This window comes from Clytia hemisphaerica, unplaced genomic scaffold, assembly GCF_902728285.1.
Source record: "Clytia hemisphaerica strain Z4C2 unplaced genomic scaffold, Clytia hemisphaerica genome assembly, whole genome shotgun sequence".
Taxonomy (NCBI): domain Eukaryota; kingdom Metazoa; phylum Cnidaria; class Hydrozoa; order Leptothecata; family Clytiidae; genus Clytia; species Clytia hemisphaerica.
Window position 1 is genome coordinate 227,269 of NW_027103621.1, and position 12,368 is coordinate 239,636.

At 34.4% G+C, this 12,368-nt stretch overlaps 1 protein-coding gene across 1 annotated transcript; it reads left to right on the forward strand.

The window, feature by feature from the left end:
• The first annotated feature begins 359 nt into the window (after nt 1–359).
• Nucleotides 360–8,896, forward strand: LOC136802400 (UMP-CMP kinase-like). The gene is made up of 7 exons (XM_067059139.1): nt 360–688; nt 5,343–5,486; nt 5,839–5,976; nt 6,248–6,324; nt 6,848–6,944; nt 7,296–7,330; nt 8,662–8,896. Exons 1-7 carry the CDS (start codon nt 491–493, stop codon nt 8,693–8,695), a joined length of 723 nt encoding a protein of 240 aa, XP_066915240.1. The 5' UTR covers nt 360–490; the 3' UTR covers nt 8,696–8,896.
• The last annotated feature ends 3,472 nt before the right edge of the window (nt 8,897–12,368 follow it).

Below are 12,368 nucleotides of genomic sequence, written 5' to 3' on the forward strand. Positions count from 1 at the left end.
TTTTTTGTGATTTTTTGATTTTTTTGTGATTTTTTTGTGATTTTTTGATTTTTTTGTGATTTTTTGATTTTTTTGTGATTTTTTTGTGATTTTTGATTTTTTGTGTGATTTTTTTGTGATTTTTCTAAGAAGTGTACGAGATTTTTTCGAGTAATTTACCCCTCGGCCGCAGGAGAGGGTGGACCGCCCCGCTCAACCGCCCGGACGCCTTCCGCCTTTGTACCTAAGAACACTCTTATCATTAAGGTCGGTGCCAAACGGATTTATTTTCCTGAAAGTTTCTTATAATATTATCTAGCTCTGCGTTCTAACTTGCATAAAGTCAACTATTAGGTCATAATTGCGTGGGATTTCCTTCTTTTTTGATTTTTGACGTGTGGCAGTCTTGGAGTCTTGTTGGCAAGGACATCATCAACCCATCAAGCCACTCGTCTGCAAAGGTTTATCGTGTAATTGTTATCAAACATCACAATTTTCAATTTTTTCTATTATGCTTACATTATCTACAATACTCTTTAACAAGATCACAAGGCCAGTGGTTTCGGCAATTTCATCATCACAAAATCTTTCAACTTCAAGTGACAAAATGAACCATGATGAAGAAGCTGATGAAGATCTTTCAACCGTTATGTTTGTTCTTGGTGGACCAGGTGCTGGAAAAGGGACACAGTGTACTAACTTAGTCAAGGTATAACTTGATCCTTTTCTCATATTTTGTCACTTGTATCATGCAATAATAAGGCAAGCTGGCTATCCCGAAAAAATAGATTAAAAAAGTCCCGGACAGTCAGGAGAAAATAATTAGCTAGTGCAGGAAAGGACCATTCCAAAAAATTTTTGTCAGCCCCCTGTCGGGCGTCGTGTATTTTTTTATTTCTTCTAGCCTTGGAAATAATCTTTCTTTTCCAATGGTGGTCGGAAATTCAGATATAAAAATCCGTGAATTTTTGCAAAATGCATCGGAAATTCCACTCTTTTTTGCCTTTTTTAATTCAATTGCCTTGGAAATTCATACATTTTCTTCTCTTGCCTTGGAAATTTCTAACTTTGGGGAAATCCTGTGTTATCCTCCCCTGTTACAGACAAATTCTGGAATGGCTCGAGGAGAATCTTAGGTAAAAAAATGTTTTGTTTCCGGAAATTGGCCGGGTGAACTTTTTTTTCTCCATGTTTTGCACAAACTAACTTGCATCAGTGGAGGCTAACATGCATAGCCCTAATCCTAACCCCCATAGCCCTACAAAGTTAAATCAAAACAAAAATAGTAGAATAGGGCTGTGATTGCAGCTGCGTAGTTCATTTGATGGCTATGCATGTTAGCCTCCACTGACGCAAGTTACCCGATCTCACTGTATATATATCAAATTTCAAAATTTCACAGGTTACAAAATTTCAAGATTCGCAAAAATATTTAGAGGAAAAGTGTTAAGCGTGTATTAAATTTCGCAATTGTCCTGTCAGTTTGTAAAAATTTTGCGTGCATTAAATTTTGCAATTCACTAAATTGGGCATTTTCAAAAAGTGGGAATAAATCAAGAAAATGACTGATTTTGCACAGACGATATCATCCACCAGACCAGGATGCAAGTGAAATTTTTCAATCTGCGGACCTAGACGGGGGTTTGGTTATTATCAGTTAGGGTTAGGGTTGGAGCTCAGAGTCACAATATAAAGCCAAAGGCCTTCTTAGGGGCATTTGTACCCTGTGACTTAACTTAGGATCCTGTAGGGATCCTTGTAGGGGCACCAGTAGGGTTGAGAGCTTTCTTAATTTAAAAGTCTGTAAATTACACGCTATAAGCATTTGTGAATGACAACTGTCTGTCATGTCTCGCTGGCACAAGCGGTTCGGTATTGGGTTTGTAAGCCAAGGTTGCTTGCATTTGATGGTTGAGTGGGAGTCGGAGACCTATTTCACTGGTACGGGCAAATTTCAGAAAAATACTTAAAAAACAGTTAGAAACACTTGAGAAAGTCAGAAAAACATGACAGAAGATAGGAAAGTAGAAAATAAGGGGAAATAAGAGAGGATCCATCCTGGTGGATGATATCGTTTGCCAACCTGATTTTTCTTGAAACACAACGTATTGATTGGGTGTAAACATACCAAAAGTATAACAAAACTAGTGACAAAAACATTCACAAAGTGTATATAACAAATAAGTATTTTCGAATTTCAGCCTATTTTGAAAATTTTTCGCGTGTATTTAATTTCACGATTTTGTAGTTTTGAAAAATTTAAACGGTATTAAATTTCGCGAAATTGACCTAATTGACCTAAAAAATTGCGAAATTAAGTACCTAAAAAATGTTGTAACCTGCAAAATTTAATACCAATAAGGTATTTATGATTGTCAATTCCTCTTATTCAAAAACTTTTTTGTTTTACTTTCTTCTTTCTTTTTGCCATTGTATTCTGCCCACCATGCAGAAGCTTTAAAGGGATCTGGGAAAAATATTTTAATGGGATTGTTTACCGTGAAGTCGGGTACTGTAACTTGCATCAATGGAGGGAAACTTGCTTAGCCATCAAATGACTGACCAACCAAAGCAGCAAAATATCAAAACAAATGAACAAATGAATCCAAGTGAGGTCCATTATTTGAGGGGTATGAAAGTTTCCTTCCACTGATGCAAGTTACCCGACTTCAAGGTACCACTTGGACTATAGGTTTACAGTAGTCTTCAAAATTGGTAGAGAAGTAGTTTGTAGCTGTACAAAAAATTCCATTTATCCTCAAGATCTGTCATAACTCATAACAGAGCCATTAAGCCCTAAAATTGTGACAACCGGGTGTTCCGGGAAAAGACAGAGAACAGGTCTTCTGGCGATGATGGATTGATGGTACAGGCTATCAGCCTGTCATAAAATAACTACCGTGTGATAATTATATGTAAATCTTTTTAATTTTAATTTTATGCAGTCTTGCTCTATGTTAGATAGTTCATAATTTATGACCATTTATTGATTTTTTGAGATCTGCGGGTCGAGTAATGTATGAGACATGTCTTAAAATTAGTTGAAGTAGTAATAATAGTTGAAATTTTTTGACAGTTTTCCTTCCTATATACCTTCTTTTTAGTTACTTGTTTCAAATTGACCCCCTCCCTCCTAAAGGGAAGGTGTTCATACTTTTAAAAATTCAATAGCTCTTAGACAGTGATGTAGAACTTTCATTTTTATGTTTTTGTTTGATTTCTCAACAGAAATATTTTGTGGTCATTCACACTCTCATATCACTTATCACCTTGTCATTGTGCTTGTACATTTGTCTATGTTAGGCTAAAAAAAGAAAGGATAGAGGAGGAAAGAGAATACTTGTCGTTGTATAGTTAATAAAAACACAACCTAAGATTAAAGTTTTATTTTTGGGTAAAATATTCAATCCAAGTTATGCCCCTAAATTTTTTGGTACAACCAATTACCTATTTGGACTCTTTCCTAAAGATTTCATCATAATTTCTAAATCTCGAAGATAATTTTAGTAAAAATACACTTCGATGCTTAGCTCTAATCATTTGTTTTTATATACCAGGCTGATTAATAATTTATAAATCTTTTTATTACACAGTGTTCCAATTAAAACATGCTGGCATTATACAATTTATTTTTATTAAATCAACACTACTCCATACACTGCAAACATCACAGTTTTATTATGTAATGAAACCAACATGTAAGGTCGTGTAATAAAAACATTCAAAAGGCATCAAGTTTCTTTATTAAGTATTATTCTGTGATCAGAGTTACTTTCATCGTTAAGCTCATTTTGAAACAATATTTTTTATGAATGTTTGACGTTCTATTTCCTGCTAAAAATAGAAAAATCATGAAATTGAAAGTTTCTGATCTCTACAATTATTATTATCTATTTTTAAATTACAAAAAAGAACAACGAGGCTAAAGTCATGGGAGAAGTAAATCGAGAATAACTCCGAATTAATGCAGCTTAAAAGTACAAAAAACGATTTTCGATAGAGATTTACTGGTTCTTATCATAAAATAATATGTACTGATGAGTGGATTGACTCTCAAGACCTGTGAATTTTAGACATTTAAAAAAAGTAAATGTTTTATATTTGAGTGTGATTAACTGAAAAACTCTAGAATACTTTATCGAAGTTTATATAACTTTAGTTGCATTTAATTGAACAACTGTGAAAACCTTCTACTGTAATCTTCTTTCAATATGTATTTATTTGGTGATTGCAAAAGTATTGACATGAAATTCAATTAATGATTTTCGATGTTTATGAACTGATTCATGATCAAGACAGAAGCTAGGCTGCATGCATCCCCAAATTAGTTTTGATATCTAGGGGATGCGAATCGGGCTCTGATATCGCTTCCGAGAAAATTACCGAATAGCTATGTATTTTGCAGAATTTTGGCGACTTGTATTTAAAAAAAAACTCGATGTGTATTGTTTGAGTTATTTGATGACGTAAATAGAAATCAAATAAAGATTCAAATAAAAAGAACATATGCCTAGAAATCTCTCTTTCTCCTCTCTTTCTTTTTGTTTATCGAAATTAATTGAATTAGCAAACAAATTCTCAAGATAACAAAAGACGACACACTGTCAATCAAAGTTCTCTATCATTCAACTCTTTTTTTGGTTAGCAGATTTTTTGCTAAGTTCGGAACGGTTTTGTGAGCCTGATTCGCATCCCCTATATCAAAACTTATCAGAGGGGATGTGTGCAGCCTAGACAGAAGCTACTTTCCATATTTTTCTTAAAATACTCGATCTCTATATACATTATACTTATAGCCGACTCTCAATCTAATTCGAACCTTTATCATTCGAATCCTTCTGTAGTTCAAACTAAGACATTGTGGTTTCTTTAGCTAGAAGTTTCTGTAAAGCGAATCCTTCTATAATTCGAAGATGGATTGATTGGTCCTTTGAAGAGCGAATTAAAGAGAGAAAGATCCGACGGTACTTGATGTAATTTTAAGTGCCAATTCCTCTGGATGATGAATGGACATCATCAAAGCTATCAAACAATCTTTTGATAAAACAAAGAGGGGAGGTTGCCCGGTTTAAGATGATGACGATAGGGAAGGTGAACTCTATCTTTTTTTTTAAAGGAAATTTAAAACTCGAAACTAGTTTTCTTCTTTTTAAAACATCTTATTTGAAAGGGTAATTTACGTAAATTTAAGGCTTTTTCCTTTTTGAAAAAGTATGCATACCTTAGGGGATTGATATTTTTAAGGAAGAACTCTGATCAATTATCTTTCTATATTTGAACGCACTTTTACTGAAAGTCTCTTTTCACAGACACACCTATAAAACTCAAATGCTTTTCATTTATGAAATATTTTTATTGTTCAGGAATATGGTTTCGAACATTTATCGGCAGGTGATTTACTACGAGCTGAACGTAACAGTGGTTCGAAAGATGGTGAACTTATACAACATTATATCAAAGAAGGAAAAATCGTCCCTGTAGAAATCACCATCCGTCTACTAGAGAGGGTAAGAAAAGAGTTATTGGGAATCGGTTATTTGCCAAATTAAATTCCCATCAAGTTCAACAAATAGTTTGTTCATTGTAATTTCATGCATCTTACGGTTCCCAACTCCCTGATTCGCTAAATCGAATCCACACCGAAAATGGCTTTTTGGACAATCGTCAAATTTGATCCGCTTAAGATGGATTCACTTATTTTTTGGGAGGCTTAGATCTAAAGAATCTTGAAAGGATCTTTTGAGATTCGATTTTAAGATTGATTTTGTTTTAAGTTACTTCCCATTTTATGACTCTAAAATATGTTAAATTTTTCGCATAGGTTTTTTCCATCATTTGCTTGGATTTTCTTAATAATAGGCGATGAACGACAGTCCTAAATCAAAATTTCTGATCGACGGTTTTCCACGTAATAAAGACAATTTAGATGGCTGGAACAAATTAATGACCGGAAAAGTCAACGTCATGGGTGTTCTTTTCTTCAACTGTCCCGAAGATGTGAGTCCTTATTTTTGATGGGATATCTAGATACCTAATTTTGTAGGGCTCTCAATGCCTGACTTTGGGTATCGACTTGCAGATACTTGGGTTTACATATAAGGCTTGTACAAAATTAGAGTTCCTTTACCATTTTCCTTTTTTATTGTTGAAATTTTCGGGTGATTGATCTAAACTCATTTGCATAATTCTTGCACATAGTCCTTAAAAAGTCTGTACACATTGATCCGAGAAGCTTCATTCTTATCTATTTTGTCTTCTTTTCAATAAGGTGTGCGTCAAACGAATCATGAAACGAAGCGAAACGAGTGGACGCGCTGACGATAACGAAGAAAGTTTACGCAAACGGTGAGTTGAATACCTTAATGGAATTAATTTTTGCGGGGATTAAATTTCGCGGTTGAGCTCATCCGCGAAATTTTAAGATTTTGTGGCGACTTAATTTTGCGGATGGTACTATTGGGTGGCAATATTTTCAACATTTTATTACCTTTTACTGTTGAATCATGCATGTTGGTTAATAAAGTACGTGTTATTAGCGCTTCTTTGATGCCAGTAAATATTCGAAAATTATTTTATTTGACATTTTTTGAGTGTTATTTGAAAATATTTTGTGGATAAGGCCTTTCCGAATTTACATTGGGACTTAACTTTGCGGACCCAAATCCGCGAAAACCGCGAAATTCAATTCCTGCTAAATTATTATCCCTTTTAGCCATCAAAATATATAGTTTGTTTTTTACTTGTCTCGATTTTTTCCACTGAAGATTGGTGCCTGAGCGCCATGAAACTCTGAGTTTGAAACAAAGATATTGTGTCAACTCTTTATTATGTGTGTTTTTATAAATAACGTGTACCATTTTCACTTCAGATTTCGAACATATTACAACGAAACGATGCCGATTATCGATTCATTCAAAGCCAACGGGCTCGTCATGAACGTCGATGCCACACCCACACCTGATCAGGTCAGATAGATCAACTTTAATCATTGTATCGGTTGGATTTGTGATGATTTTATCTTCATGAATACTGTAGAGTCTCTTTTACTCAAACTGGCACTAACAAGTTTTCTTGCCTTTAGTTAAAAATGCCTTAATTCATATCTTCATAATTTGTGTTCCCCGTGCGTGTTCGAGTCATTGGAGGATCATCTGTATTATATTTATAGAATTAATTTATTTTTGTGACCCTTTTAAAGATTATTATCTCCTAGTGAGATTTTGTATGGGATAGCCATTCTATACGGAACTTTGTTATTATAATGATACTTTTTTCAAAAATACTGTTTTAATTTTACTTTTATCTTTTTTTACCAGGTCTTCGAAAGCGTCAAGAAACTTCTCGACAATAGGTAATGTCGTTAAACAGTTATCTACCTACTGAACATTAAGTGAAAACACCTATTTGTTCGTTCTGTTAAAATGTATTTGTTTTGTATATAATTTGTATAAGTTTCACAGTTGGATGTTTTTTTATGTTATGCTGGGCACTCATCGAGGGTGTTGAATTATCGTTACTTTGGCAACTTTTACGTACAAAGATGGTGCGGTTTTGTACATACCTTTAAAATTAGGAGGAAGACCTAATGAGATATTTGTTTTACGTTGAAATCAACATTGGTCTCTCATGGTAATTTAATTAGAGACATTTTTGGAATTATTTAAACAAATGAGATGGGAGTTACAGTTACGCAGGGTTATCGGTTAATGGCAATATGGTTGGCTATTTCTAGTCGCATCAAAGGCATAATTAGGGAATGTACTGTATCTAAAAGATAAATATAATAGGGAGTATTTCTTTTACTTGGTGAATTAAAGATCGTATTTTTTTGCTGGAAAAAAAAAACAGAAAAATTCTAACGGATTTTATCATTAACTTTTCCATGGGAAAAATAATTAATATCTTCTTGGGGGAATTTCACACCCATGTGTCAAAGACCCACTGGAAAGTTTGGCCAAAATGTTTCAATACCCTACATTTTAGCCCCACTGGAAAATTGACTTAGACTTCATTCCCAGTTAAAATTCAAAAGATTTTTTGACCTGAGAACAATTGAATTTCCATCCCCATTGGGATTTCGATAGAAATTTTTATCCTCACTATGGGAAGAAGTTCCACCGGGGTTTGGAGTTTGTTTTTTGAGTGATACAAGGGTGTCATGAAATTGGAAAGTGTGAAATTGGAACGATATTATATTTTTACAAACTTTATGAATTTTACTTTTTATGCTTCCAAGAATCTATTGATAAGAGTTTGGGATATAATTGTCAAACGTAAATTATAAGCATGTTATACTGAACTAGTAACTGAGAAGAAAAATCCTGAAACAAGTTTGCTTTTCTTTCTGTTACCTGTTATGATTTTAAAGTGATATTTAGCCAAAGTAAGTTTTGATCTCTTTAATGTAAAAAGGGTTTTGTGCCTTATTCTAGAGGTAGTCCATAGGGGATAGTGATAAGCTAATCCTCAAAATGGGGAAGATTTAACAAAATTTAATATGGGTATATTATTGTCCTCATATAGAAACAGATTTTCGTTACAATGTAACTTTTAGGTGAATGCAAAATAATAGGGAGAGAATTGAAGTAAAAAACGAAGTGTTTGAAACTAACAAATTTTTTCCATTTAAATTTCTTGTTCAAAATATCAACCTTCTGAATGTCCTTTTTTTCTATTTTTAAGTTTCCAATCTACTAACCGACGCTTTGGTAACTAACTGAACCGAACGAACGAATGATAATCGGACGCTCGGAATGATAGATGTCCAATTTGTTATAGTCTATTTATTTTTTATCATATGTTTTCTGTTCTGTTGACCAGAATGTGTGCTTTTTGTAATCAATCATTTTTTAATTCGTTTTTAATGCATTTTAGAAAAACTAATAATAACAGAAGAGGAATGAAGGAATGCATCTGTCATCGTCGTTCGACGAATGTTTCAAGAAAATATTGTCGTTAAAGGTTTTTGAAAATTTTAAAAGAACCATTCCTATTTCATTGAAAAGAAGAAAGATAGACTGGAATTTGGATGGGTCATTTATTAAATTCGATTCATTTATTAGATCAAAAGTTATGCTCAATTCTTGATATGCGTAAGTCAAGAATGACGTCATATTTTTTAACGGAAGCAGTCAAAAAAGCCGGTTTTTGACCTCCGTGTTCTTTTTTTAGTAACAGAGAGAGGTCAAATCCCGGCTTTTTTAGGGTGTTTCCGCTAGAAAAATGACTCATATCAAGAATTAAATAAAAAAGTTACTTTTAGAAAGTGCTTGAAAAAACATTAATGAACCATTTAGCATTATTCTATTAAAAGTTATGGCCCCGCCAGGTACGTCCTAATTGCCAAATGTCGGTATATGCCGACATGAGCGACCACAGATTTTATCATCGCATTTTGCTTTATTTCTGAAAAAAAGTATCAGCAAAGTTTGTTATTGGTTGATCGTCAAAAGGCTGTTTTTTTTGTCGTTTTTACTACTTTATAGAGTCAACCAGCAATAAACTTTGTTTGATATCTTTTGATTGAATAAATATATATATATATGGCGTGAGATGCTAGGCAATTCGATCTGCCTAGCCAGGGTGCAGTATGCAGTGCTGACGAGTCCTAATAAGGACGAAATGCATATGCTGCTCTGCCACCCAAATCTCCTGAAAGAAGATAGTTGGACAGAAATTCTTTGAATTTCTTCACATATATATTCTTTTTTGAGGCCATGCAGTGTTGAGGCTTTCCTCCCTCTTGGTTCTCTTCAAAGCTTGACTCCAGAGGAGTCATTCACAGAATTCCTTAGGGAATTTCCCTTTGTCCAATTCTTCTTTCAGTCTGCGCCACAATTAGTTTTATGGCGTGAGATGCTAGGCAATTCGATCTGCCTAGCCAGGGTGCAGTATGCAGTGCTGACGAGTCCTAATAAGGACGAAATGCATATGCTGCTCTGCCACCCAAATCTCCTGAAAGAAGATAGTTGGACAGAAATTCTTTGAATTTCTTCACATATATATTCTTTTTTGAGGCCATGCAGTGTTGAGGCTTTCCTCCCTCTTGGTTCTCTTCAAAGCTTGACTCCAGAGGAGTCATTCACAGAATTCCTTAGGGAATTTCCCTTTGTCCAATTCTTCTTTCAGTCTGCGCCACAATTAGTTTTATGGCGTGAGATGCTAGGCAATTCGATCTGCCTAGCCAGGGTGCAGTATTGCAGTGCTGACGAGTCCTAATAAGGACGAAATGCATATGCTGCTCTGCCACCCAAATCTCCTGAAAGAAGATAGTTGGACAGAAATTCTTTGAATTCTTCACATATATATTCTTTTTTGAGGCCATGCAGTGTTGAGGCTTCCCTCCTCTTGGTTCTCTCAAAGCTTGACTCCAGAGGAGTCATTCACAGAATTCCTTAGGGAATTTCCCTTTGTCCAATTCTTCTTTCAGTCTGCGCCACAATTAGTTTTATGGCGTGAGATGCTAGGCAATTCGATCTGCCTAGCCAGGGTGCAGTATGCAGTGCTGACGAGTCCTAATAAGGACGAAATGCATATGCTGCTCTGCCACCCAAATCTCCTGAAAGAAGATAGTTGGACAGAAATTCTTTGAATTTCTTCACATATATATTCTTTTTTGAGGCCATGCAGTGTTGAGGCTTTCCTCCCTCTTGGTTCTCTTCAAAGCTTGACTCCAGAGGAGTCATTCACAGAATTCCTTAGGGAATTTCCCTTTGTCCAATTCTTCTTTCAGTCTGCGCCACAATTAGTTTTATGGCGTGAGATGCTAGGCAATTCGATCCTGCCTAGCCAGGGTGCAGTATGCAGTGCTGACGAGTCCTAATAAGGACGAAATGCATATGCTGCTCTGCCACCCAAATCTCCTGAAAGAAGATAGTTGGACAGAAATTCTTTGAATTTCTTCACATATATATTTTTTTTTTTCACAGTGAAGATGATCTAAGATTGAAGAATCACTCCTGTGAAAATGGTAATCATACCACATTTCTATAAGAAGTTGATTTTTTCCGCTTCATTTTTCATTTTCTTTTTTTTTCAATTTTTTTTGCTTGATAATATTCCACTCACAAATATCTTTTCAATGAGCACAAAATCGCAACTTGATTCAAATTCTATCAAAAGTTACAGCCTTTTTTGTCTCAGCTGCAAATTATTTTGAGACAGACTTTAAGTGATACCTTAAGGGAAGAAATTTTCGCGAGAAGAAATTTTCGCGGAAGAAATTTTCGCGGAATTTAATTTCGCGAATTGGGGCGTAATTCGCGAAATTAAATTCCGCGAAGCACACCAAAATTGTTAAATCGCGAAATTAAATTCCGCGAAATTCGATTTTTTCTTCTTCTTCTTTTATTTTGTTGTTTTTGACCAGGTGTTACCAAAAAAGATGGACACAATTGATTTTTAAGCTTTATAACGTGTATTTTTTATCAAATATAAGCAACTCCGCGATGCTTAAAAGTTAATCTAAGTTGATAACTTCTCCTCAATCGCGAAATTAAATTCCGTGAAACTTTTGAAATCAGCTCATTCGCGAAATTAAATTCCGCGAAATTTGCCATTTTGAAACTCTGATTCGCGAAATTAAATTCCGCGAAAATTTCTTCTCGCGAAAATTTCTTCCCTTAAGGTATGTGTTTTCTTTGAGTTGAAAGATTTCTAGTGGAATTTTAAATAAAAAAATGCTCTTCGCAATATTTTCTTGAAATATGGGGATATCACAAAGCAAGGTTAGACCATCAAAATCTTTCCCAGGTACATCTAACCCACCAATTCCAAAAATGAAATCTGATATTTTGGAACATATATGTAATCCATCGTTGCATGCTCTTGGAAACAAAACCAACAGGTTAAGTCACTCTTTTTTTGAAGAAGTCATCCTAAAAATTGATCATCTAATTCATTCAACTTTTTATGAAATTTCAATCTCACGTTTTTGCCAAGAGTTTAAAAATATTAACAAATATTTAAGCATCTTTCAAGAGTTTAAAGCATTTTTCAGCCTTTCAGTCTCTTGATCTAAGCATCTCCGAGCCAGTTTTTGGATTACATGTTTTTTTTTATAAGCAAGTGTCTGTCCCTATGTCAGGCTCGCATTATGCTTAGCATTCTATTGTTCTCAAACAATAGAGCCATTGTTTAGGTACCAAAAACTGAGCCTGCATATGCCTATAAACGTTATGCTTATTAAAGAAAAAACATGTAGTGTTATGCTTATGAAAAAATGTAACAAAAATCTATAAAATAACCCAAACACATATGTACATGTTTTTTATGTCATTTTCAAATGGCTGTACCGAAATACATACTATCCGAATTTTTGTGATTTCGGCGCTTTTGATTGTTAAAGGAAATTTTGGATTGCTATAGGTATGTACGGTAAATGGAGAGCA

What these genes read in the sequence shown, in the direction of transcription:
- LOC136802400 (XM_067059139.1), top strand. Translation starts at nt 491, where the DNA reads ATGCTTACATTATCTACAATACTCTTTAACAAGATCACAAGGCCAGTG. An exon ending in AGTGTACTAACTTAGTCAAG is followed by an intron (nt 689 to 5,342) that starts GTATAACTTGAT and finishes TTTATTGTTCAG; the next exon opens with GAATATGGTTTCGAACATTT. An exon ending in GAAGAAAGTTTACGCAAACG is followed by an intron (nt 6,325 to 6,847) that starts GTGAGTTGAATA and finishes TTTTCACTTCAG; the next exon opens with ATTTCGAACATATTACAACG.